Source organism: Pseudonaja textilis, chromosome 4, assembly GCF_049901715.1.
Source record: "Pseudonaja textilis isolate UNSWEBS1 chromosome 4, rPseTex1.2, whole genome shotgun sequence".
Classification (NCBI taxonomy): Eukaryota; Metazoa; Chordata; class Lepidosauria; order Squamata; family Elapidae; genus Pseudonaja; species Pseudonaja textilis.
The window spans coordinates 62,120,852-62,147,537 of NC_141993.1; the positions used below are offsets into that span (position 1 = coordinate 62,120,852).

The 26,686-nt window shown below is 34.4% G+C and overlaps 1 protein-coding gene across 2 annotated transcripts; it reads right to left on the bottom strand.

Annotated features, from left to right (window-relative positions):
* Positions 1-483: 483 nt before the first annotated feature.
* Positions 484-25,550, bottom strand: WDFY1 (WD repeat and FYVE domain containing 1). Of its 2 annotated transcripts, none has more exons than XM_026701517.2 (12): positions 25,266-25,550; positions 22,534-22,601; positions 22,292-22,365; positions 20,541-20,595; positions 19,351-19,501; positions 17,101-17,213; positions 12,117-12,243; positions 10,960-11,065; positions 9,386-9,487; positions 8,650-8,780; positions 4,343-4,451; positions 484-2,949 (listed from the first exon to the last, which is right to left on the bottom strand). In XM_026701517.2, the coding sequence occupies exons 1-12, from the start codon at positions 25,400-25,402 to the stop codon at positions 2,890-2,892; spliced, it is 1,233 nt and encodes a 410-aa protein (XP_026557302.1). In that variant the 5' UTR covers positions 25,403-25,550; the 3' UTR covers positions 484-2,889. The 2 variants fall into 2 exon arrangements, with proteins under 2 accessions (XP_026557302.1, XP_087789333.1); XM_087933207.1 differs by lacking the exon at positions 484-2,949 and adding an exon at positions 3,079-3,117.
* Between the last annotated feature and the right edge of the window lie 1,136 nt (positions 25,551-26,686).

The following is a 26,686-nucleotide window of genomic DNA, read 5'->3' on the forward strand; positions in this document are numbered from 1 at the left end:
GTTGGCGACCACTGCTCTAGCTGTCTTGTGTCCCTGATTGGCAATCTTATAAATCTAATTAATGTTTATTATAATGGTTGTATGCTTCTAGACTTGCCAGGTTTCAATTTGCATGTCTCCCATGCTTTCCTTTAGGGCTGCAATTTACTATGTCCGCTATAGATTTTTGTTTCCTCATCAGCTCTTTTTCACTGTTATATGGAACCTCCAGGATGGCTATGCTTGCTAATCCTATTGCCCTGCATGGAAGCATCCCAGATGTCAGCTAATGGTTTCAAGGGCCTGATTTCCTACCATTGCTTAATCATACAACTTTCAGGTGTCATCCAAATTCCAAAGTAACATAAGTTCCTTAAATTAGGATTTTTTTTAACAATTTCTGAATTTCTTTAGTTATTTTTTTCCTTACTCATTTGCTACAATACTTGATGCACATACTGTACAAAAATGAAAAGTCCACAGGTCATAAATAAAGAAGCAACATTTACAGGAAATATTTTTATTATACAATAGTCAAACCTTTTTCTTCTTTCATTTTTTAAGACAAAAAAGAGAACAACAAACAGTAATAACAGTTTTTCAGATAATGAAAGATACAATGTTTCACAAGAATACGATCATCAGACAAAAATACATTAGTCCTTCTGGTTCTCCCATGAAGAAAGGCTTCAGGGGGAAAAAAACATAGTAAATAAGTCAAATCCGAATGATTGCACATTTAGAGTACAGGGCCAATTTTGTTACCATGTACAACATGATCCTTATTCTCTTCCCAAGCACAAAAACATTTCATTTCCAAAGCAAGCAATAAGAGTTTTTACAGGTCTGTGTCTTATCAGAAAAACATCAACATCGGATATAGAAACATTAGTGTTTTGCCAACATTTCTTTGTGTATCTGTTTAAACTCTCTTCAATATTAATAATATTTGCTATCTACCTTATCCCCAACCAGCAAAATATTCTTCAGTCCATGGCAAAAAAAATGATAGATAATTTTGAGTGGATCTGCCAAATCTTTCAATGTATTTTTGTGCAATCTGTACAATTAATAAGTGAAAACAGTAGGTGGCCTTCTCTATATGTAGAAATATTGAGACATGAGAATATTGTTCTCTGGCACCAGTAGGTTATCCAAAGTTTAAGAGATATTAAGAGGGTTGGGGAGGAAAACTACAAATGCTTTTGTGCAACCCAGATATACATTTCATTGTAAGCAGGACACTGAGGTTAAGTTATTAATTCTGGTTTAATTCAAACAAGTTAAAGTTCTCAGTAAGGCAAGTAAGTAGAATAATGAAACCATTTTATCAAAACCACCTTTTTATGATTTAATTTATTTGTATAGTAATATTGCTGAAATGTTTGGTTCTTCCTTTCATTTTTAATCTCTGTTCCTCCATCAAAATTAGCATCAAGTAAGAAATTTATGAGCAATAATTCAATAACAATAACATTGATTATATTCATCTTATATGACTTTCCAACACTCATCCCTCAGGATATATAATTCCCTTCTTCATACATATTGCCCTAAATCCTTTTTTTTAAAAAAGATTCTTTGAGGCTTACATTTTAACTTGATGATATAGCTTCATGATTAACCTAAACAACTTTCCTTGAGAAAGATGGGAAAGCATATTTTTTCACTTACTTTTAAATATCCCCTAAAAGAAGTGACTGATTACACTATTTGCATACAAAAAATTGTTTTAATTGGAGGGCAGATTGAACAGTCTACCTGTGTAACACTTTGAAATGAATGTTTCCCATCAATTTTAATTAGCAATTATTTAATTTCATTGTTGATGATTCTATACCATATTTTATAAAGCTACATTTAGTCATACAATTTAACCTTCAACATGAAAAGAACAGCAACCTGAAATTTCTCTTTAAAATTCTGTACTATAACAAGGTATTTTCATTTTCAAAAGTAATGACAAATTTTAATGTACACACTTCCCCCCATTATTTTAATTTATTTATCTATCTATTAAATTTACCTATTCCTATCATTTTTACTTGCAGCAGTTAATATGCAAGTTTTCTGGTACAATGCTAGTTATTGCTGAAATTGAATTAAAAATCTGATTTGGAACTGGCTTTAGAGAAACTTGATACCTGTACATCACAAATTGGGTTTCTGTTCAACAAACCTTTACTGTCTAGTTCACCAAGTCTCAACTATACCATTTTACTACATACAAAAAGTATGATTCAAACTCCTCATTTAGCTTCAGCCATTATTGAAACCATTTTTAGTGTTTTGCCAAGGATCTACCCAACCCCTCCTCAGTAGACAATTTAAAACTGGAACAACATTAAATCTAACAGAGAAACAAAACAGTCCAAAACACTATCAATATGCTGCCACCGCTATTGCAATGCTGCCGGGAAATATTTTTTTCTCCTCCTGCTGGCAAAGTTATATTCAAAGTCTGTGAGCCATTTTTCACAGTGACTATTCATAAGACAAAACTAGTCTACAGGGACAGTTTACAAAGAATACATTACTGCTATTTTGAACATGTTTTTTTGTCACTAAAGTATACTGTACTCATTTTAACCCTTAGCCACAGTACAATATCATTTCAGCAGAGAAAGCACACTGAATGCTACAAGTAAATCAAGCTATGAGTGGTCTTCCTAGGCCGGATATTTTGTTGTATATAAATCTTCCTATTGTTCATTCCACAGGCCATCAACTTGTACCTGGTACCTTCCACCATTCTTCGAAAGCTCTAAGCAAGGATTCTGTCCCACCAAAAAAAAATGTCCATCTTAGGAAAATGATATTCTCAAAGTCAAGCAGCCGGCATGTGTGGCAGGAATGAGAAGGAATATATCCATTTGATGCATACAGTATACTATTCTGAAAAAGCACAGATCAACGGGAAGTATATCCAGTTGCAAGGCTACAACCCACTACTGGTGTCATGTCCCAAATCTAAAAAATAAGATATAAAAAAGACACATGATCCACATCCTGAACAAGCATTTTTAAAATTTCTAAATGTTTATATTTGCATGGGGATAGCTACATTATGTAAGTGTAGTCAAGACAACTTTGCCACTTCAAAATATTTAAATCTTACCTTCTCTCACGTGTAGACTTCTAGAAGGGACTTAAAGATAGCCCATGACAGTAGAATAAAATAGGAAATAGAGTATCTCAGCAAATAAGCAATATACAATGTATATAGCTAAACTATGATTAATAAAAGGCAATTGTTGCAGAATCAAATCTGGGTTGGTCACCGAAGTTTAATTTTCAGAGCTTTTAAATACTTGCTGGAGCCCATCCTCAGAATATGTGGCCTCCAATACAAGTACGAAAACTCAGAAGACTAAATCTCCGATTCCAGTGACCAACTTAAATTGGATCCTGCAACATTATCCTGGAAAACATACCATATTTTTTGCTCCATAAGACACGCCCCACTGCCCCAAAAGTGGGTGAAAATGTCTGTGCATCTTATGGAGTGAAAAATATGAGCTGTGGCGGCAGGGTCCTTTTACAGTGCTGAAGTCTGTCTTTTCTGTCTTTGTCATTTTCCGTTTCTTTCCTCTAAATCTAGGTGCATCTTTTGGTCAGGTGCATCTTATAGTGCAAAAAATACGGTACATTTGCATTAGTAACGGTACATTACTTCGTTTGTAAGGCAATCTGTATTGACTCTGATTGTGGAACATAAATTCAAATCTCAACTCCAGGTTGTATAGAAATGTGGCATTTCATAAGCTACAGATTCTCCAAAAAATATTCTAATGGAGTTTAATTTTAATAGATATTTTATTTATCATAATGAGTGTGTTATTCTTTTTCTTTTTATGACCCTAAAAATCCTTTTATCAGAATATAGTTGTGGCAAGTGAATAGAGCTGACTGTTTACTGGCCAGATACCCTTCCTCATGCCTATGTGAAGTTCGCAGCAGATATGTACTCTTTGTGCCCTGATAAACATCTGTCGCTGGCTAGGATTGAACTGTCAGCCTCCCGAGTGTGAAGCGAGTGTCTTCATCTCTAGGCCATGCCACTCAATGAGTGCATTCTTAACCTATACAAATATATACTTAATGTATAAGCAAATATTGTAAAATGAGATTTTTACAATTGTTTTCTTCCAGTGAGTTGCCTGAAAGTGGTTGGATTTAGAAATGACCAAATAAACCAGTCTTCAACTTGAGAACATACGTAACCTTCTAACCTAAACATGAAGATTATTTTTCCTCTTTCCTTCCTCCATTTGCTCTTCTTAAAAATTAAGATAAAGAGCACTGGAAGACAATAAAGCATGCCTAAAATATATTTTATGTAATTTACAAAAGAATAGCTTACCTTTACTACACGATCACTTCCGCACGTTACCATAAGTCCCCTTGAAATATCCATGGACATATGGCATATGTTGTGTTTTCCTTCATGAAAAGTTGCCAAAGAAGTGCGACTGGAAGAGAGAAGACAGAATTTAAGTAACAGCAATCTTTCAGATCTATTTAATTCAGGGGCAAAAGACAGCAATACAAAAACAAAGACTTATGCAAAGTAATGCTTCTTAAAGCAAATATGTCAAGCTCAAGACCATTTTAATCATTTGAATTTATTTATGTATATATCAAATTTAGAAACTGCCCAGCTCCCTCATATTTGAAGAAGCAGCCAGCTAACTTAAGATCATGCTGAATCTGAACTATGCAAACATGAAATAAAGGATATAGAAAAACAATGAAATCCCAGCATTAAGATTTGAACAAATCTACATGCCATCCCATTTATATTTGCTGAAGACTCTGTTCCAACATGTTTGCAATATTGTACACACACACATACACAAATACACACATAGAGAAGCAAGAACTAATTTAAAACATCATTTTGAAGTTATAATGCAAACACAGAAGATCTAATTAATACTGATTTTTCTGTTTCAGGAATGGATGCTTCTGACATGCTGCTTTAGAAGATAGATAGCATTCAGTATTCTTATAAGGAAGAATAGTTAATTCAGCAAATGCCCTAACAAATGGGGAAGAATTAAAGTGGGTATGTTTGGTTAAAAGGGACAGATATTAAAGTTCTAACAAATTAACAATGTTATGACAGGAAAGCATACAGTGTTTTCCATACAGAAGCCACACTGTTGCAAGAAAAAATGTTAACATGCTTTCCTTCAAGCACCGATTTTAACCTTTAATTTAAGGGGTATTTTCCTACTACTGCACTGTTTCCATACCTGAGTTATTTTGTTATCCATCCATGAGTTGGTACAAAACAATACTAATTCAACAAACCTCATTATTTTCTGGGAAGAATGGGGAAAAGAAATCATTTGTTGTATTTTATGAGAAGGTGATGAATTACTAAGTTACTTGCTGTGATAAAGGAGGAAGTAATTTCTTTATAAATTTCTTTTATTTTAATTTATAATTTTTTTAATTTTTCTTTTCGATTATCCTCCACTTTACATTTTTATTCTTTTAGTTTATATGATACAAACACACATATATACATACATACACACACATATACATATATATTTAAATAACTATCAAAAACAACCCTCATTATTTTCTGAGCAGTGTGAAAAGCAAGGATATTTGAAATCAAAGGTAAAAATAAAATTCAGAATACTTTGGAAGTGGCAAAACATTCCTTTTTTTGAAGATAAACTATGTTGAAAATTACTCGTAACAGGTATGAAGGAACTCAGGAAATAAAATGCAAATGGCAAAGCTAACAATAGAAGACAAATATTTGCCTGAAGGCTACTTAGTGAAAAATGAGTATGCATGTTCAACGGTCACGTAATATACTTCCCCTGATACTCATAACAGGTCCAGTGACCTTACCTCCAAGATAATGTGTGACAAAGCATAACAGATTTTGACTTGAAACTATAGAAGGGAATGAACTTGAAGGGAGAATGAACTACAGAGTATAGGCTCAAGGGTGAAACCAGACTACTTAATGACATCTCAAGGCTATTTACCTATCAGCTGACATTGAGGCAACATGGGTGAAGAAAGATTTGTGTTATCATAGGTAATTATGCTATCACAAACTGCAAACACGAACATGGCAAAAAAGTTAAAAAAAATATGGAGAAATAGAACCAGAATTACTCAATCGGGAATTCAAACTGGTGCTTGAGAAAGTCTGTACAGAGATTCTCAGATTTGCTTGGGAAATTAAGGTTCAATTACCAAAAGAAAGTTGGCGGCTGAAGAAACAGAATGCAGAGGTGAAACTGAAGCATTAGACATGAAAAATAGAAGAAACAAAGCAAGAGTGTTTTATAAATCGTCTGTTCCACCGAGTGATAATGGTGTAGCAGAAGAAAGAAGTACACAAGGACTTTGCTTCTATGCTTGACTGATTGATTGATTATACACCATTAAATCAGGGTTGACTTTTAGTAGCCTTAAGTTTTCTCCTAAATCATTCTATGTAATTTTTAAATATGTTTTAAATGTTGCTATATAAAAACTACCATCTAGTATCCTGCCTGGCTAGCCAAAGCTGATATGAGTAGAAGTATTATTAAAGGTTCTAGAGCTTCCAATTATTTGGTTAAAGTTAGCATGAAGCCAGACAGGTGACATCTAACCAGTCATGTCTTTCAGTCCTAGGCAATGACAAACCATTTCTGAAAACCCTTGCAAAGAGAACTGTCCAGGCAGCTTCTTCAAATTGGACATAACTGTACAGAAGGGGAAAAAAGAGAGGTAGAAAATAAGCAAATGAAAAACCATTTCTGAAATGTTGCTACAAAAACTGCATGGACATGTCCAAACAGTTGCCAGAGTCAAAACTAACTTGAAAACAAGTTAAAAACAAACCATAATTTTGCCTAGTAGTAATCAAACCTACATCAAACTCTAGACCCACTAGAGGTCTAGATCACTAAGCTGAAAGTTAATAGGCAGGAAGAAAGGCACACAGCCACCAGCCATGAAAGAATAGCAAGTCATATCTGGAATATAAATTAGGTGTAGATTTCATGAGAAATCATTAAAGGGTTCAAGGACTTGGGACTATACCTAGGATGGGTCAAGGCAAAGTAAATAGCACTTATACCTTGACTGCTGAATGAACACTTCAACTCATCATCTATTTATTTAACAAATGATGATCTGGGAACTAATTTTGTAATGAGGCAGTTCCAGTGATGACGTGAACTTTGATCATTTCTCTCTTTCTGCTCTGTCCCCTATTTCTTTCTCTCTCCTATTTTCCTCCCAGATTAGAACATTGCCAGAAAAAGAACAGAAGCTTGCAAGAGGTTTTAACAGATAATTTATAAAGAGCTTGTGAAAAATATCTCCCTCCTGATATAGAAGAATGCGTGTTTTAGCCTTCTTATTAATACAAATATGTCAAAACATGAAAGGATAAAAAGCAAGAACAAAACAATGAAAGCTGTAATTTTGATTCATTCTAGAATATAAAACACGCACTGTGAAAAAATGTGCAATGTATGTGACACTAAAACTAGTGGAAGAAGTACAACAACAACAATAAGAAAAAAACTAAAAATAAGAAGGGAGGAAGGTGAATCCCTTCACATTTTTCTTTAATTGAGCTACTGCAAGCCATATATTAAATGGTAGAACACCTTTGTAAAAATGGAAAGAATATAATTTGGATTTATGCATGCTTATCCAAGGCAAATTTGAATGCCATTAATGGAATTCTGAAAAATATGTACATATATTATATCTTCAAAATAATGATGAAGATTGAACATTTGTACCTCAGTATAACATTTTATGACTTTGACAGATTTCTCATCCTTTACTTTTGCTAAACAGAAATCACAGTAATAACTTCTTAAAATATAGGTTTTGTTTCTGACAATCCCTGCATTAGGGTTGGTATATTGTCAAGTTTTGGATTTGTCCCTAGAAACTAAGAACTGATTGAATCAGCTCCCTTTTTCTAAAAAAAAAAAAGGCACTTCTTCATTTTTCTACAGGATTTGAATTGATTAGTGAACTGAAAGCAATTCAAACTGCTGTTATTTATAAGCTCTTATGTGGTTTGGGACTTAGATAACCCCAAATCACCTATTCATAATGGTTTTTGCCAGTAAGAACTGGGAAAATGGGTTATAACCTAAAGGACTTTCATCTATAGAGACTATGGGAACAAGATGTTTCCATTACATCTTCCATTCTTTGTGAAAGCACCCCATCAATCTCCTTATTATAACTGGTTTTCTCCCTATTAACTGTCTAGAAAGCCATTAAAACCTGGTGTTATTCCAAACAGCTTTGAATAAGAAATCATTGTGAATGGAGATGACTCTTCCTATGGTATATTTGATGTATGATTATTTCTCTAGGAATATTTTTACAAATAAATAATAGTTCTTGGAAAGAAATTAAGAAAACCTATTTTTCCTTTGTTCTATTATAATAGTATTTGGACATATTACTAGAAATGAACCAGCAGATAGTAAAACATAATTGTGCAACCAATTTTATTTCCTACACACATCAACTTTAAAGAAAATGAATTTAAAAAACCTTATGAAAGGAAGGATATCTATAGTTCTTATCTAACATATGTACTATTTTGGCCTCAAATCTCAGGTTTAGAACTAAAGGGCAGTAAGTCATAGTCTTCTAAGCTATAGTACTCACTCTTCATCTTTGATAGACTCAAAACAAGAGTCACAAACCCGGACTTGGAATTCAAAGCCCATTATGGGATAGCTGGAGCGTTTCGTGCTGCATTTGCCACATACTGCTTGACCACATTTCCTACAGTGATGCTGGATAATGGAAATGAAAATGAGAAGCAATCAGAAATATATTCCAAATTAAGCCAAATATTAAGATGGAAGCAATCAAATTCTCATGTTTTCAGCCAAATGAGTTCAACTGTGCATTCAATGAACTTTCATCAAAGAAGTCCACTATCTCTATAGACCTATCCTGGTTAATCTCCTAAAGACAGCAGCCTAATCTATGCCAGATAAAAATCTCAGTTAATAAGCAAAATCATAATGACCATTATAGATTTGTACATAACCTGATCTAGATAAATCTAATGCAGACCACTAATTTGTGCTCAGATGCATAAAGAAATTACCTAATTTATCCCATCCAGGAGTATAGTTTTTAATGCTTCCACTAGATGATGAACCCCTACTTGTTGGGAATTCTGAAAGGTACATTTCCAATATATCAGGTGAATTCTAGGTTGAAGAAAGGTTTACTTAAAATCCAGAAGAACTATATTGCTCTGAAAGGCCATGAAAGATGAGAAAGAAGCATGCATGGCAGTCAAGAACTATTTCAAAAAGATACATTCTATATATTCTAAATATTCTTTAGCTTTCATAAAGTTATAAATAAAACACTGCTAACTTCTTACCTGCCTCAGACCAAGGGTCTTTGTATCCCACATCTGCTTTATATTCCAGAAAAATGGCTGTTCACATTTCTGACAAGAATCGCTTTCTAACCACTGTGGGGCCTGGAAAAAGAGGTGACAGAAACACTTAAATATGTCATTCTGGAGGGGGAGGGGAGGGGGAGAACTTCCTGGCTTTAAAAATGTAAGTTGAATTAAAGTATACCTTTTTTATTTAGATACAATTAGAAATAGATAAAGCATACAGTTCACAGATAAAGGCTATTACAGCAGTGTCCTTGGAAGTCAGAGTGCTTTATAAAATTTGCTTCCCCTCAGATCTAATTAGAGGAATAAATGGTGTAGATGAGGTCACTAAAGCTGCCTCTCAGATGCCTCCTACACTTAATTTGTTATGACACAGTTTTCATTTCACAAAATTAATGAGAAATATGCTTTTGCTACACTTCAACAATTAATTTCCTGTATGGGGTTAAGGACTTCCGTTTTTTTTCCAGGATTTGGATAATTAAGAAAAAGTACTGGGTAACTGAAAAGCTGAGTTTTTCTACAACAAAACCATTATGTCTTTACTTTCAGTCATAATTTGATATTAAATATGATTTGTTCGCATTCTGAGGTACCATCAGTGTTATTTAATCAACAACTGCCTTGATCAATTCTTCTGTATAAGGGCTGGTTTCCATTCTTGGTCTCACTGCAAACAGAGCTTTTGGAAAATCATGTATTGCCTTATAAATCTATTCTTCCAAAATAACCAATTATTTTTTAAATAGACATTTTTATGCATGGAAAAAGGGCTGAGCAACAGAAATTACAGCCATTTTTGAATGGCTGGTAATCTAATTAATTTTATTCAAAGACATAAGATTCAAGAAATTTCATGAAATATACACAATGCTTCTAATTAAGAGAGTTAATCTGAATAAAATATGCTAGTCTGAAATAAGGTATCTTCCAATTTTGGGTTACCATAAACTAGCACAATGGTAACCTCACTGTAACAGCATCTTTAGTACTATTCTGGACTTGAAGGCTAATCTTGAAATGTGATGGCACTACAACTTTTAATATTTTTTCTTGTTTAAAATTTTATTTAATATAGAAAACCAAGGTTATTTCCATATACCAACGTTTCTCAAATGTTTCTATTAATGGGAAGATAACAAATATGTAGGACTGTATATTGTATATTTTACAGCACACAACCTATGTTTTAAGCTACTTGCTAGATATTCGAGATACGAAGAGATATGTCAATATTATACTTCAGTATGCTCTCAATGTTATTGTTTAAATTTAAAATGTTTCTTAAACATAAAAGATTCTTAAAAGGCAATGATCTAGCAACTAGGACAAGATTTCAATTCCTAAGGATGGTATACTTGAGTCATTTTCGTCACTCTCATTTTATTTTCCAAAATAGCACTCCAGTATGCCTTTCCTGGTTAATTGCTAAATTTGACTAATTAGCTGTGATTTAACAGAATGCAGGAATGTTATAATTAAGGGATATTAGCTTTTCATCTGTCATTTTGATATAAACAAGTAAAAACTTTTAGTTTTGTTCCTACCTCTTCTCTACTAATATCCATATTCCAGACTGTGATCCCTCCATCTGCTGAACAAGAAACCAGTTGTCGTGTAAGCTGGAGGTAACAGACGGCCTGCACCTTGTCACTGAAAAAACAACAACAATCAGCTAGATGATAAAGTTATGTAACATTCACATTTTGCATGTTTGACTTGAAACCATTCAAATCTTGTGGGTATGGATGCTTGCTAAGAACATTTTCAAATATAGAACAGCATAGCTGGATTTTTAAAAAAATATGTCTATTAATTTTCATATAATACCGGAATAAAGCTCTCATCTTTCCAGATGTCTCAGGGTTAATTATAAACAGGTACTAAAGGACAGAATATGTTTTGAGGAATAACTCCTGGTGCAAATTTCAGCCGCTAAACTATTTTACTGTTCCAGTAAAAGCATATGATGGCTCAAATTCTGCAATTTTTGATAAAGTATTTTGATCTTTTAATCTTTCTGCCTTCCTCAACAAGAATAATTCTTTTTCCTGCTGTTTAGTGAAGACACTGTTTATTCATACATGAGGAAAATATTAAGTGGCTGCATATCTTAAATGTTTATTAATGTACGGTTACATTTGCAAGAATTAAATATTTAATAAATGGTGATGTGTTTGGTAAAAGAGTGATTTTGCATAACTTCCAAAATTTAGTCTTTTGGGGGAGCATGGGAATGGTCATTAGCACTGTTCCTTAATGATAGAAGACTCTAATGAAGCAAGAGTCTTTATTGACACTTGGGGAATTAACAAATAATAAAAAGTCTTTTCATGTATCATCTACCAGAAAATGCCTTAATTGCAGAAGAAATCTACTGCATTCTTCTGGATCACTGCAATTTATTTGCATATGTCTTATCTATCAGCGTGCTACATGTCTGCACTAAGGTATAAGATACAGCTAGGTAAAACTAAGAAACAAACGGAAAGATCTAAAGCATCAGATTTAAAATCGTTATCTCAAACTTCATGTGCTTTTGAAGATAATCAAAACAGCATACTGCAATAACACATTATACAACATTCTTAGTTGTTTTGTTGCTGATAGAAAAGAGAACCAAATAAAATTCTTCATCCCTACGTGAGTAACACCAAAGGCTAATCAGAATTAATACACACTAGGAAACAAAATTGCTACATACTGATGACCTTGAAGGAGCAGGGTCCGACCTCTTCTTCCACCAATGTCCCACATGATTATGCTGTTATCAGATGCTCCAGAAAAGAGTAATCGCTGAACAGGATCCCACCACAAAGAAGAAATACTTCCTATATATATATGGGGTGAGAGTGGAAGGGTGTAATGTTGACAATGTACACGTGCTGGATGAAAAACATAACAAATCCTATGGAAATCTGTCTTTTAAAGGGATACTTTTATTGTAGCAAAATGAAACAGCTGAAAGGAAAACATGATAGTGGAGAAAGTGGAGAATTATTTTTCCTCCTCATTAAAAATGTCTGTTGAAGTTGTATTTTTACCTTGGGGATATTTTTTAAATGAATTCTTCACAGAAAACAAATATCTCAATCTTCTTCAGCTGCTGAACTTAAGCTATTTTAGTATCTTTTGAATTACAAATTAAATGTAGTCATGGGATAAATGGTTTACTCCCTGGTAAAATGAGAATTATTGAAAATTCTAGTTAAAACATTATAGAATGTTTTTAACATTATAGACTTTCACAAATGCTCGTTTTTGGCAACATGCATATCTATTAAAAACAACAACAACCAAAAATCAGTTAAAATACTGGAGGAGACCTCTCAAAGGTACAATTTCCCTCAATCTATTTCAACTGGATTGAAATTGTAGAAGTTTGTAGAAGTTGAAGTGTACCTTCATATGCAAGATCAATGCTTACCTTATCAAAGCTTCATTTCTTCCCCTATCTTTTTTAATAAAGAATGTTAGACAGCGTGGCAAGTGCTGTGCTGGTTAGAGAGCCAATTAAAATAAAGAAGAGTCAACTTTAAAATCCTTAGTGTTAATTAAATCATTAGGTGGTTTAGAATGAACTCATTTCAATTTGGTCTAATCCACCCTACAGAATTTTTATGAGAATTAACAACTGAAGACCCATAACAACTTAACAACTATCTTATGCCTCATGGGGAAAAAAAGCAAGGTATACTATGTAAAAACAAACAAATGTTTCAATTAATACATTTTAACCAAACTTGGTGTCTATAAGTCAAATAAAAGTATGATTCTTGTATAAAAGCATTATGACATATATGGGAAAACTCAGAAACTAGGAAGAGGATTTCTTATGTTAAGGAAGCATTTACATTTTCTAAATGTTGTTAAACCTACATTAGGGCTTACACTAGCATTCCACATGATTCTCAACTAAAAAAATATAGCCAGTAGGTACCAGGGAATTTGAAAATCATTGTCAGGTTTTGGTCTGATCTTGTGTAGGGTTTAACTGAAATAAGTGCCTGGATAGAAGTGCACCTGGAAACTATAAATAAAGCACTGCCAACTCCTTAGAGGAAAAGCAGGCAATGCAGCAACACAGTATGGGCCCCAATATTTGACACCAATGGTATCGGAATACCGTTTTACTGGTAGATTGCCTTAGTCAAGTCTTCTGCAACCTGTGTGCTAAGCGGTGGCTCATCTCACCGCAGAAAAAGTTAACTGTCCTACGAAGGTACATGCCAGTGTATGGCAATAGAAATCTGATAAATATGATTAGATGAATAAAAGAAAACAATAGAAAGGATGTTAAAGGAGAAATAGGGAAGAAATCATTTTAAGAATGCCGAAGATTTTAAGAATCCTTTGTAAATCTCGTCCTGTGTTATGTGATATTCTTAATAAATAATATTCTCCAAAAATTAGCAAATCTCTTTATTTAGGATTTAAAAATACAGTAAAAATTGGATGAAATAAATGCTGAAACTGCTGACTAGCTGATATAGGAAATTAATACATCAAGTGGCTGAGACTCAACACTTGAAAGTCTGACATCTAGTGTTTATATAGTTCAAACACAAGAAAACTTTAGAATGAAGTGATAATTAAACTGGAAGAGGTTGCCCATTCAGTGCAGGAATCCAAAGTAAAGCATCCTAGACAGATGTTATCTAGCTTCATTTGAACATATCCCACCACTTCTCTTAACAGGTAATTCTGACTTCAAACTGCTCCCACTATAAATACATTTTTTCTGACATTCAACCAAAATTTGCCTTCCTATAATTTAAATCATTATTTTGTGTTCTGTACTCTGAAATAATGGAAACAGCCTTGGCTTTCCTTGACATTAAACTTTTAATTAAAAATGTTCAGTTCAAAATTGGTTTATATTTCTGGTGGAATACTAAAATTCCTATTATAATTTTAGTTTTGTAAAATTTTGAGCAGTTATCTCAATAATCATACAGCTCAACATTACTTAGAATCACATGCTTACTCCATTTAGCATAGACCCTGTAAGGATCTTTCATGTCATTAAATGTTTTTTTTTTCCTCTCTGAATTGCATAAAATTGCATAAAAGCATTGGGCTCTATCTTAGAACTCCAGCTTCAAGGAAAACTTTGCTACCCCATTAAAATGTAGAACTTAAAAAAGAAAGTTACCACAGAGTGATAAGTGGATTCAAGACTCAAGTGTCCGATTGTGGGGAAAATAAGTAAATGTTCTAAGGCTGGATTCACATACGCATCGAGACATGGCTTAACAAATGTTGCTCCAAAATAAACCATAATTGTCTGGATTTATGTATAAGTATGTTATGAGATAAAGTTTGGGGTGTAAAGTATTTGTATGTTGCAGAACAGGTGACCCTGGGAAAGAAAATACCAGCTGGAACAAAATGTTCTGTTGTGGGTTATCCAGCATTAAAAAAATTGTAGGGAGCTCAGTTAGGCTGGGCAAGAGGTTAGCAAAGATAAAATGGACAGTTAACTGAATAAAAATTGGTATGGGGATTGTTTTAGAGGAGAATATAATGTTTCTCAATTACATATGAATAATATGTTTATGTGGAATAAGTAATCATATGTTTTGGATCAATGTTTGAATATGGTAATGAGTTGTATAAAGAAAAACATTTTCTTTACGAAGAAGGCAGAAGCTCACAGGGTTGTTTTTAGTATGGATTTACAACTGATGAAATTACACAGCAGGCTTAGTTGCAGTGTCATCAATATGGGAATAAATAAATCTAATTTTGTTTCTACCTACTATATAATGAAAAAATGTAGACAATTTAGGAAAGTAAAATGTAATTCAGGCATGATAATAGTACTGTAGGTGGAAAGCCAATTGACATGTAAATCAGTTCTGGTTCAGAATATGTTGCCTCAAAAAGAATTTCTTAGTTGAATCTCTTCCTGATTTTGGTTTACATGAGAACATCAATATTTGGAATGAGTTGGGATATTCTGTTTCAGTTTAACCAATAATGGTAATATGACCGCAACAGGATTCAGATCTATCTCTTATCATTTATACATTTACTACATGTAGACTTCATTACTGCTAACATAGGGTTGCTTGTAAAGATTGGTCAAGACACAGTGGAGACTTGGTAAGAATCAAGAAAACTCTTTCACCTTTAGGTCAAATTCAAAGTTTTGCCATGTTTTAAAACAGTATTTGACTTAGTTGAAATTGCCTGAAATTTAATAGCCTGAAATATTACTGAAAATGACAGCATGTGCTAAATGTTTTGAAGATCAGAAAATGGCTAATAAAGGGGGAAATCCTATCTGATGAATTAAGTAAAAATAATAATTGTATAAGGTACAGACCACTCAAAGTTGCAAGCAGATTCAGGATGAATTTTAGAAGATTAATAGTAAAAAATAATAATGAATAACCTAATATCTTGACAGATATGAAGTGGGAATAAACTTCATGTCTCAAGTTTAGAAGGTTATCCAATAGGTGAAAAGTAATCAAATGTTACTGAATATTTAATAAATGTGTTTGAATTTGTTGAATGTATGAAAAAATTGTTTTAACGATTACTAGATAAAAATATTATAAACACATTAAAAAGCTAGACACAATGGTATTTAAAGAGGATCCAATGTGGGTCAGTCACTGAGACCAGAAATTTAGTCTCTGAGCTTTCAGTCTCATGCTGGAGCCCATTGTCAAGGAACTTTTCTCTACTATTCTGGTAACTTCTATCATTCTGATCACTTCCCTCTATCATTCTGCTCGAGAGAAGTTCCCCAAAGACAGGGTCCAGCACGAGTCCAAAAATTGGAAGAATTTAATCGCCGGTCCAATGACCGACCCAGGTTGGAACCTGAAACATTATCCTGGAACACATATGCTTGCCTTCATTCACAAGAAAATTCACTTCAAAGCTGTATTTCAAAATTAATTACCTACCTTGAAAAACAAGTGCATAAAATCTAGTAAGAATTTTTTAAAGACTCAAGATTGTATACCTAATTTACAGGAGAGCTAATTCATTGCTTTCCTTTATCCAAACATGTAAAACATTTTAATATATTTTTACGTATATTAAGATTTTACTGAAGTTGTTCAATAAAACACTCATTTTAGACTTGGTTAGATTTATTTTATTGCTTTTAAAATGTTTTTTTTAAAAACTGATCAAACATTAACATATTTAATTAAAATTTCAAGCTATATTTCTTCATGGCAGTCCACTAGCACTAACAATTCCAGTCATTACAAGGAGTTGCTGCAGTTTTAAATCTTCATGTTTAAGTATTGGAATGATGTTTAACCCATTTGGAATGAACATCTGTTATTATAAAGAGGCAACTGCCTTGATCAGCAGTTATGTGCCAGCCACATAATAGATGGAGAAAGCATGGCCACCATTAGTCATCTTTGGATAACCTTTCTCTTGAATATTAGAATGCACTGTTATGGACCAAATGCTACAGTTGATCCAAACCTATACTGGAAAATTGTTGTGGATATAGGAGTTATGACTGCCAAATACATTTTTTTTTAAATAAGCTTCCATTAATCTAACCAAAATTTCAAACTGAGGCAATAATCTGACTGAGAGAGAATAGTGGATATCTCACTCCAATATTAAGGATCAAGTTGCATCTCTAATGTTTCCTTTTATATAAAAAAAGAAAAATTTGAGCTTCATTCGACTGAAAAACAAGTTACCTTCATGGCCCTTGAGAGTTGTGATCACTGAGCTTGTGCTCTGTTCTAGCTTCAACAGAGTAATCTGTCCAGAATAGTCTCCAATAAAGGCATGCTGGGTTTCAAAGTCATATCTTAATACAATCCCAAGTCAAGGAATATGTTTTCAAGTCTCAGTAGTTCCAGCAGAAGGCAAGAGACTGACTGTAAAAAGTAATCTATTTTAATTTGTCTTTAGTTAGTAACCTGCATCCAGACCTGTATTCATTTAGAATCCCAGATAAAAATTAGTGAATCTACTTTATTTTGGGGGGAAAAAAGTAAAATGTTATGGATGTCTAAAAATCACTGTCAGTTAACAGATCTAAAACATGCATATTTTTCATTGATAGAATTTATTTTCATAGCTCCAGCTTAAAGTTCACCTGTAAACAAGACAGAAGAAAGAGAAAAGGAGAACAGTATAAAATTTCACTCATGTAGGTAACAGTAGTTCTGCTATACAGGAGATGGAATATCAGAAAAAACTGCATGATGAGAATTGAAAGAAGAAATACAAGTGAGCATACAGCTAGTCTTAGTAGGGGCTACTACTGAGACTGAGGAAAAACCCGGATTCAGAGAACATCTAAGAAATATCTTTCCCCACAGCTAAAATTCACATTTAGTGATTATATAATTAAATCTATACATTTATTTTGTTAACATCTCTTCTACCGTCATTTTTTTCCATTCTATAAATCTAACAAACTTTTGTGAAAAAGCAATCTCCTATCATATGTATTTACATAAAAAAATTTTACACATTTATTTTGTCACATTACCCTATTCTTATTAAAAACAAATAATTTAAAAACTTTCTGGTTCCCCAAACAAGCATTACAGGCAGATCAATATATATAAAAAATCAAAATAAATCCAAATTAAAATTGGTTAATCATAACATGACTAGACCAAGAATGTATGCATTTAAGCCAGCTTGTTGCCCAGCATTTTTAATCAATATTATTCTATCATTTGGGGAATATTGTTTGCTTTTCTACAGTGGAAAATACTGTAATACTATATAATATTTATAGTATTTTTGGCTAAGAAGTTATACATACATATATGTGTGTGTATATATGTATATTTACATACATACACGCATGTACACAATATATATGTATATGTGTATAAGTGAATGTACAGTATATGTATATACATATACGTATATGGCATTCAGCTTTGTTTGGGTATTTTCCCACATCACTGTAGTTGTGCTTTTAAAGTTGTAGCAACGTTTCGGCAGAATCTCATCTGCCATCATCAGGCTTCTGTATGGCAGATGAGATTCTGTATTCTAATGGCAGATGAGATTCTGCCGAAACGTTGCTACAACTTTAAAAGCACAACTACAATGACGTGGGAAAATACCCGAACAAAGCTGTATGCCATACATGTAAGTACCCGCGAAAACTTAGGAAAACAAATATACATATATTTGTCCATATCAGAACACATCAGATTTGTTTAACTTGCCTTAACCAGCTGATTAGCAACCATGCATTGGAGGCTTTTGACATCATTCTGAAACAATAATGTCCGGCTATGAAAGGCTCACAGCCCAAAAAACCAAACCAAAATTGGGATGAGGAATACATAAAAAAGGTAGGATATCATAGAGAAAAGGCGTTTATTAAACTAATTTTGTTAAAACCTATGGTTATAAATAAATTTAATAAAATAACTCATTAAAATAACTATAGCCATATGTAGCACCCGACAAACCGGTTCCCAACTTCCTTGACTAGATGTTATATTATTCAGTCATTTCAAAGTAAGGCTCTTCGTCTTCCAAAATCAGTTTCTTCAGCTCTTTTCTGCAACAGCAGCTAGGGCTAAGAAAGGAAGATAAAGATGACTGAGTAGAATCAGCAACAGTCATTCCCTGATCTTATTTATCCATTTCTTTAAATAAAATGGATGTTAAATGGTAAGAAATGTTGGCTAGTCAACAGAAAGCATTCTTCTACTCAAAACTATTTGAGAAAGGTATCACCTACCACCTATCGAAAGTCTATTTGGCATAATTGGTAATTAATGTATTAGTCTCAAATTCCAGCATTTCTTTATGGTAATAGGCCAAGTAACATTTTTATAATACTTTCACAATTTACAGTAGTAGCAAAAACTTTTAAAGGTAATTACTTTCTTGATAGAACCAACACAGCATGAAATATAAACGCAAGAAAATATTAAGACTGGTTAAACAGCTACTTTGAAGGATACTGTAGGCAAGATGCCCAGGAAGTGAAATAGTGTCTTCCCAACATATTTCCACTTCTGGTACACATCCAACTGACTGACTTATCATGGCCAGTGCTAATCACCCATTCTGCTTCCAAGCAAAAAGTGATTGCTGACACTCTGTTCTGGTGAGCTGTTACAGACAGACAAGAAATTATAACACAGAGACAAAAATATTTTGTACATGAAATGGAATAGATATGATCAAGCCTTGGTTTGTTTCTCTTTCTTTAGTATTCACCAGGCATTAATTCATTTAATTTTTTTCTTACTATTCATTTCCTTCAAATGGAAATGAAACATTACCCTTCATTAATGCAAAAGGGAAGCATAGATGAGAAATAAAATATATTCCTAACTGTAATTACACCACATTATGAAATTAAACCAAGGAAAGAAGATCATTGTGAAAAAGAGAGACATTATAAAATTAGTCTGAAATCAGAAGAGTCTTGTTTTGGAAAAAGTCAATGATTTTTATATAAAAGCTGTCATGTTATTTTAATATAAGGCTTATCTCAAGGCCACACTCTTAACTATGGCTTAGTTGCAAACAGGATTGTCTTATATTATGTTGGTTAAAAGAGCTTCTTATGAATAGAGCAGAATGTTGTTTCAGTATTTTGGTTTTCCTATGTGTGCGCACATGCACATACACCACACAAACATGCACATACTACTACTACTACTACTACTACTACTACTACTACTCATAGGGGAAGCAAAATAATGTTCTGGAATTCATTTCTTTTCAAGAGAAACCAAAATGGGAATTACGTGAGTTCTGCCCTGACACGTCTAGGATATTATGCTGTGCAGATGATTTGGTAACAGGAAAGAAAATAGAATAAGAGAATGAAAGATCCTTGGCGCTCTCTGAGCTTGACTGTTTATTTGCAGACATTTCATTACCCAAACGGGGTAACATCAACCCATGCTACAAAAATTCTCCTTCATAAGAATATGAAATTGTTTACAGGATTATACAAGATATATTTGTTGTCTGTATGTCCTACAGTTATAGTTCATATAATTCTACCAACGTTGGTTCATATATATGCTTAATACTTTTTAAATGAAAATATTATCCATGTGAATTAAAATTAAGTCACTATTCCATTGAATTATTGAAGGCTACTCATATGTGCAGGGATACTTCACTGTGTCGTTACCTGGATAAGTCTTGACAAAATTCATCTTATTAAAGTCTTCTGAGATATGAAATTCCTGAAATCATAAACAAGCAGTAAGATACATGATCTAGAAATTCTGTTGATGCCAGGAAAATAAACGCAAAACAACCCAAAACAAACAGAAATGTGGGAACCACTGACTCCTACTGAATGATTAACAGCCTCTGTAACTTGCAATTAAAATGTCAACGTTTGGACTTCTTTCATTTAGGAAACAGAGATGATTTTGGCAACTGGAATAAAAAACTTGTTCTGAGTGGATCTTCTGGTAGAAAATTATTGGATGTTCTTTGGAAAAAAGACTGCAGTGTGTCTTACGATATCTGCATACTATGGTTTTACTCTCTAAATAGTTTTGAAAAGCCTTTATATTAAAATAGCAGTATTTCATTCTGTATTTTTTGTTTACTTTTGAGAATGAAATCTTCTACCCTTTTATAAAGAAAAGTCTCACTGCAATCAATGAAGTTTACTTCCAGCCAGGAATGCCTAAGATTTTACTAAAAAGATGTTTTATGCTGCTCTGAAAAACTGGAACAGGAATAAACTAATAAACAAAATAAAGCATTTTATCCATTGAAATTGTGACTTCATAATGAGGAATAGACACTTTTGTTCTTCAGTTAATATGGGATCTGTTCTTACAAATTGTCAAGGCATGTCTAGAATCGTATGCTGAAACATAACTTTTTTTAAAAATATCCAATGACTACGTCTTAGGCTAAGTTAGAACTTTTTGCTTGTTCTAAATATTTCAGTTTTGCTCTACAGATGTATTCATCTCAGAGCTTTGGAGAATAATTACCTTCCCTGCATTCTGACTTCCCATACAGACTTGTTTCATATTTTTTCTAACTATAAATGTTACTTTCACCATGAAAGTCAGGAAAGACCTGAAAGATATACAGAAAAGTAATGATAAAAGCTGATAAAACTGCATTGCTCCTGGTCTGAAATACTAACAATATTTACTTTTTCCCTTCTGCAAAGCGAATTTTAAATTTCTTGTAAATATGACTGATTTCCCTAGTTTACAAATTAAAACAAACACTAGATAAGCAGCAGATCCTAAGATGCACCTCAAACTTCTCACCAGAAAATGAGATACAATTTAGATACTGTTTCATTAAAAATACCTGCAATGGAAAGTAGAAGCTTTTGTACTTCTGTTCCTAAAAAAAGATGAATGACCAAGTACAAAGAAAGAAAATCTGCCGTATTTAACATATTGATAATATGACCTTGGCTGATATTACAAAGCTAAGAAGGGTGGTACTTGGTTAGTGTCTGGATGGGAAATCAAAAATATCAGGCTGTAAGCTCAATTATGAAATTAAGAAAATATCTGGGAAGGTCTTACTATTATTACAATATTAATACATAGATTTGAATATGAAATTACTAAAAGTTGCATTTACCTCAAAGAAAACTACTTTCTAGATTCTATTGGAAAACTTCACAGATGTTACATTGAACAGAAAACCAAGTAGAGGCTGTGTAAATTAGCTCTAAATCTACTGATGCCACCAAATTAATTTATATAAAATGAGCAAGCTATTCCATAATGTGTTATTGCGGGAATGTCAAAAAATGTTCTTGAACGATCATCAAAGTTAATTTGTGCACATTTGCATTGAAAGCTTAGGATTGATGAATAGTAGATATTGATGTGCAATGCAAATATTTTTAGCAGCAGCTAAATGTACAGTCAACTAAAAATGAATGCTTACCATAATGGCTCCATTATCTTGGCCTACAAATATTCGTCTGCTGTCATGATGATAAGCCATAGCTGAACATGGAGCTGCCCAAAGAAATGTTGATTTGTAAAGTCAGTATTATACTGAACTGAATTTCAGTATAAGCAATAGCAAAGAAATGATTTTACATAACCAAATGTGAAATCATAAAAATTTTGCTCCTAAATTCATTAGAGACAGATATCAACATAACTGCATCTAAGTACACTTACATGACATTGTATGGTAGATGCTGGGCCAATACTGTCCACTGTCTCTCTTCAGCCATACTCTAATCGTCCTGTAAATATAAATATGGGGGAAAAGATTAGGAAAATTATTATCCCAGACAGTCTATTTGGTTTTCCCAAAAAAGATCTGTAATAGGAAAAACTATTCTGATACTAAATTGTTTTTACAAATGATTTTTGAATATGTATAGTTACTGGAATGTAACATGTAAGATGTCTGATAATAAGAGAGAACATGGTAAATGCTAAATCCCACCTTGTTATTAATTTAAATTTATATAGCCATTCATCTCACATAAGCAATTGAGAGGCAAGTACAATTAAAAAATCAATATACAATAATACATGACATGTTGAATGCAATGGGGCAAGAGAGATGATGTTGCAAATAATGTTTTTGCACTCAGTTTTTGCTCACACCAGGAGATTCTAATACCTATAGCTCAGTAATGCCCATCAAATCTATCTATCTATGATGTTATCTCAAAGTTTGGGCAGATAAGGGGAACACACAGGGTTGTAGAACATTTGAGCTGCCACTTCTGTTTCTCTAGTAAAGGGGTGTCAAACTTTCAGCGTCACGTGACATATCAGGACTTGGGTTAAACTGGGTGTGGCTGTGGCCATTGCATTACGCATCAGCCAGCCGGGAGTTTGACAGCCCTGCTCTAGTAGAGAGACAAAGACAGAAAGAATTCCTAATATTCCATGTCAGTATTTGGCAATTGTGATACTCTAAATGTTGATTTGATTTCCCAGTAGCCTCAACCTGCATGATTAATGGTGAAGAATGCTGTGACCTATAGTCTATTGTCTTCTGGAATGCCACAGATTTACTTTTTTTTTTTTTGCATTGCTCTCACTGCAGACAAAAACTAAAAGAATCAAAACAATAATAAAAACAAAGTCCACTTGACAACAAAGACTAAGCTACAAAGATAGTTTTCGAAGATAAACTTCTAACAGGCTTGTAAAAAGATGAACTAGTAGTTAACCTTACTGAGAGTTTATACAGCAATTAATTACACCTTAGAATTCAGCTGACAAATGAAATGATATATACGTGTTAAGTTGTGTTATACCTCCCAGTGCTTGACCTGTTTATGTTGTATCAGACAATGCACATTAATAAAAAACCAATTTAATCTTTCCATGGTTCCAATTCCTATTTGAAGTAAGAACTGAGAATAAAAAAGAAACAGCAAGGCACCAGCATAGTTCATCCATGTTGAAAAAAGTACACATTATTCCCCTAGCTTCAGTGTAATTAATGTAACTGATGTAGTATTCCCTGAAGGCTCTTGTGAACTAACAATTAATCCTTTGGTCTGCCAAAGATCATTATCCAATTATTTAAGAACTCTGCAGGATAATTTCTCTATAATACATAATACTCTATCGGCTACTTAAAAATTGTAACTTTATTGTATATATCAAATGCATATGTTTAAGAACCATTCAAATAAGCATCTAAAGAACATTTTTTCAGATTATGTAAACTCAAAGTATTGTGCATACAAATTAAACAAGTTGTTGACTTTTAATAACTATCCAAACTAGTGTCAATATATATTGTTATAAGATACCTATATCTTACAGAAGAGGCAGTACTTACTGGTTGCTTGCATATTTTGCCAAGTATTCCAAGACAACATATCTGTTTATAATACTGCCCTTCTAAATCAAAATAAGATTTTGCTTAAATAAACCCAGCTGCACAACAAAATCATGGTTGAAAAAAAGATTAAATATCCTCTTGTTATGGGGAGTTCTAATAAAAATAGAACTTTTTTGATTTAAGAAAATTTATAGCATCACAGAGTTTACCACACATTATGCAGTAACCTGGAAAATATTACTCCAGACCACATTGTTATTTCTTAGTATTTTGGTCAATGTTAAAGAGACAAAAATACAGGAAAAAAATATGCATATGGATTGTTTTCAACATTTTAGAGAAAGGTTTTCCTTGACATGCTATCACAACGCGCCCATCTCCAATACTCCAATAGTTTTTCAAAATGTTGCAAGTTGTACTACGAACAGTGGCAGAGCAATAACTAACTCCCATTCCTCTCCCTCTCCTCGTCCTATAGAATAGATGCACCACATCTTTTATGACTCCCTTCAAGTAAGTAATACTGTCTGGGGATAGTAAGAGTTACAGTCCAACTTTTTTTCCCCTTTGGGGACGATGGCAAAGAAGCAGCTCTACTAGTTTGCTCCCACTTATAACAGGAGTCCAACAGACTAGCATTTGTTTCTGACTCTGCGAGAACAATGAAATACGGCCGTGAACGTGTTTCTATTCCCTGAAAACGAAAACTACCCTTCTTTGCTTCCTCCTCTTGCCCTAACCACTTATATATGCCTTTTAAAGCCCAGTTCCCCACTTAGTCCTTTGGTTCTCCTGGCGGAGAATGATGGGACTGGTAGTCCACCCAGATTGGAAAGGAGCAATGGTTCTCCCCCTCCCAGAAGGGGGTGTGTCGCCAGCCGCTTCGCAGGAAAGGTGAGGTCTTTCGGACCAAAAGACCAAAGCTATTCCAAAACAGCTCAAGAACGGAGCTGTTTCTTCTGGTTGGTGTTATCCCGAGCGCAGCGCGCCTTTCCCGCCCGTTCCTCGAAGAGGGAAAGGGAAAAGAAGCGGCGGCCGACCCCGCGCGACCCTCTCGGGAAAGCGTCTTTTTCCCCCGCCGCTGCCACTTCCCCACCTGTCCTCGCTGGCCGTAATGATGCCGTCCTCTTTGGGGATAACGAGCGCAGCACTGACGGCGTCCTGATGCCCCTCGATCTTGCTCAGCAGCACCGGGCGGCTGCTCTGAGGCCGCGAGTGAATCTCGGCCGCCATCTCGCCAAGCAGGCCGCAGTCGGCAATGTCCGAGCAGCCGCCCAGAAGAGAGCGGGCGGGCCCTAATCGTGGGAATAGCGGCGCCTCCAGAAAGCCTCAGCGGCCAGCCATTTTCCGTAATGACCGAAGTAGCGCCGCCCCCGGAAGCAGTCGGAGATGGGAGGGAAAGGCGAGATTGACCGGGGTAAGCGGAGGCAACGCGGGGGCGCTGGGTAGAGAAAATAAGATGGTTGGGTAAGGCCAGCGCGGCCGGAAGGTCGCTCATTTGAAGAGTTGTAGGCGGAAATTCACAATCGGAGTAGAGACATGGGAGGTATTATAGATCGGATGTCTTTATGCATCGGATCGCCGACTGTTTTAGCATATGCTGTCAGGAAAAGCCCTTCTGTGTAAAACAAGGTTTCTCCACCTTGGCGGCTTGAAGTTGTGTGGACTTCAATTCCCAGAATTCCCCAGCCACTTCAGCCTACAAAAGACGAAAAATCTTTTACTGGTGATCTCAGAGAAGTCAGAAAATGCTGGTACTTACTAACAAAACTGACAAGTAATTGAAAGACTTTATTTAATGCACAGCTCTTCAGGCAGTCACCTCTCAGCTGGATTACTGCAAAGAGTTCTACATGGGGCTGCCCTTAAAAGACCACCCAGAAGCTGTGACTCAGGGGTCTCCAACCTTGGCAACTTTAAGCCTGGAGGACTTCAACTCCCAGAATACCCCAGCCAGTTTTGCTGTCTGGGGCATTCTGGGAGTTGAAGTCCTCCAGGCTTAAAGTTGCCAAGGTTGGAGATCCCTGCTGTAACTGATCCAGAATGCAGCGGCATGGATAGGAATGGCTGTGTCACAATATGTGCATGTGTTCCTGCTGCCTTGGAGCAGTACTTGGTTGCCATTTGACTTCGGGCTGCAATTCAAGGAGTTGGTTTTCACTTATAAAGCCATGTATAGCAAAACGGCTGACACTTAGGTGCTGTGTCTCCTTATATATTCCTGCCTGTCCAATCAGGTTAGGTAGAATAGGCATATTCTAGATCCGATTTGTTGAGCAGGGTTATTTTGTAGAAAGCAGACTTCCTCTGAAAAACTTCTAGTCCTTTGTAATGATATCCATACCCTCCCTCCCCCTGCCTCTGAACTGTGGTCTTTTATAAATAGTATTAGATCCTATTGTTTCCCCAGGCCCTGAGGGTTATTGGCCTGTTTGGCTTTAATGGTTTGAGTTTCTATTGAATATCTTTTTTTCCCCTACTGATAGTATTAAAATTTTTATCTGTAATCTGCTCAGA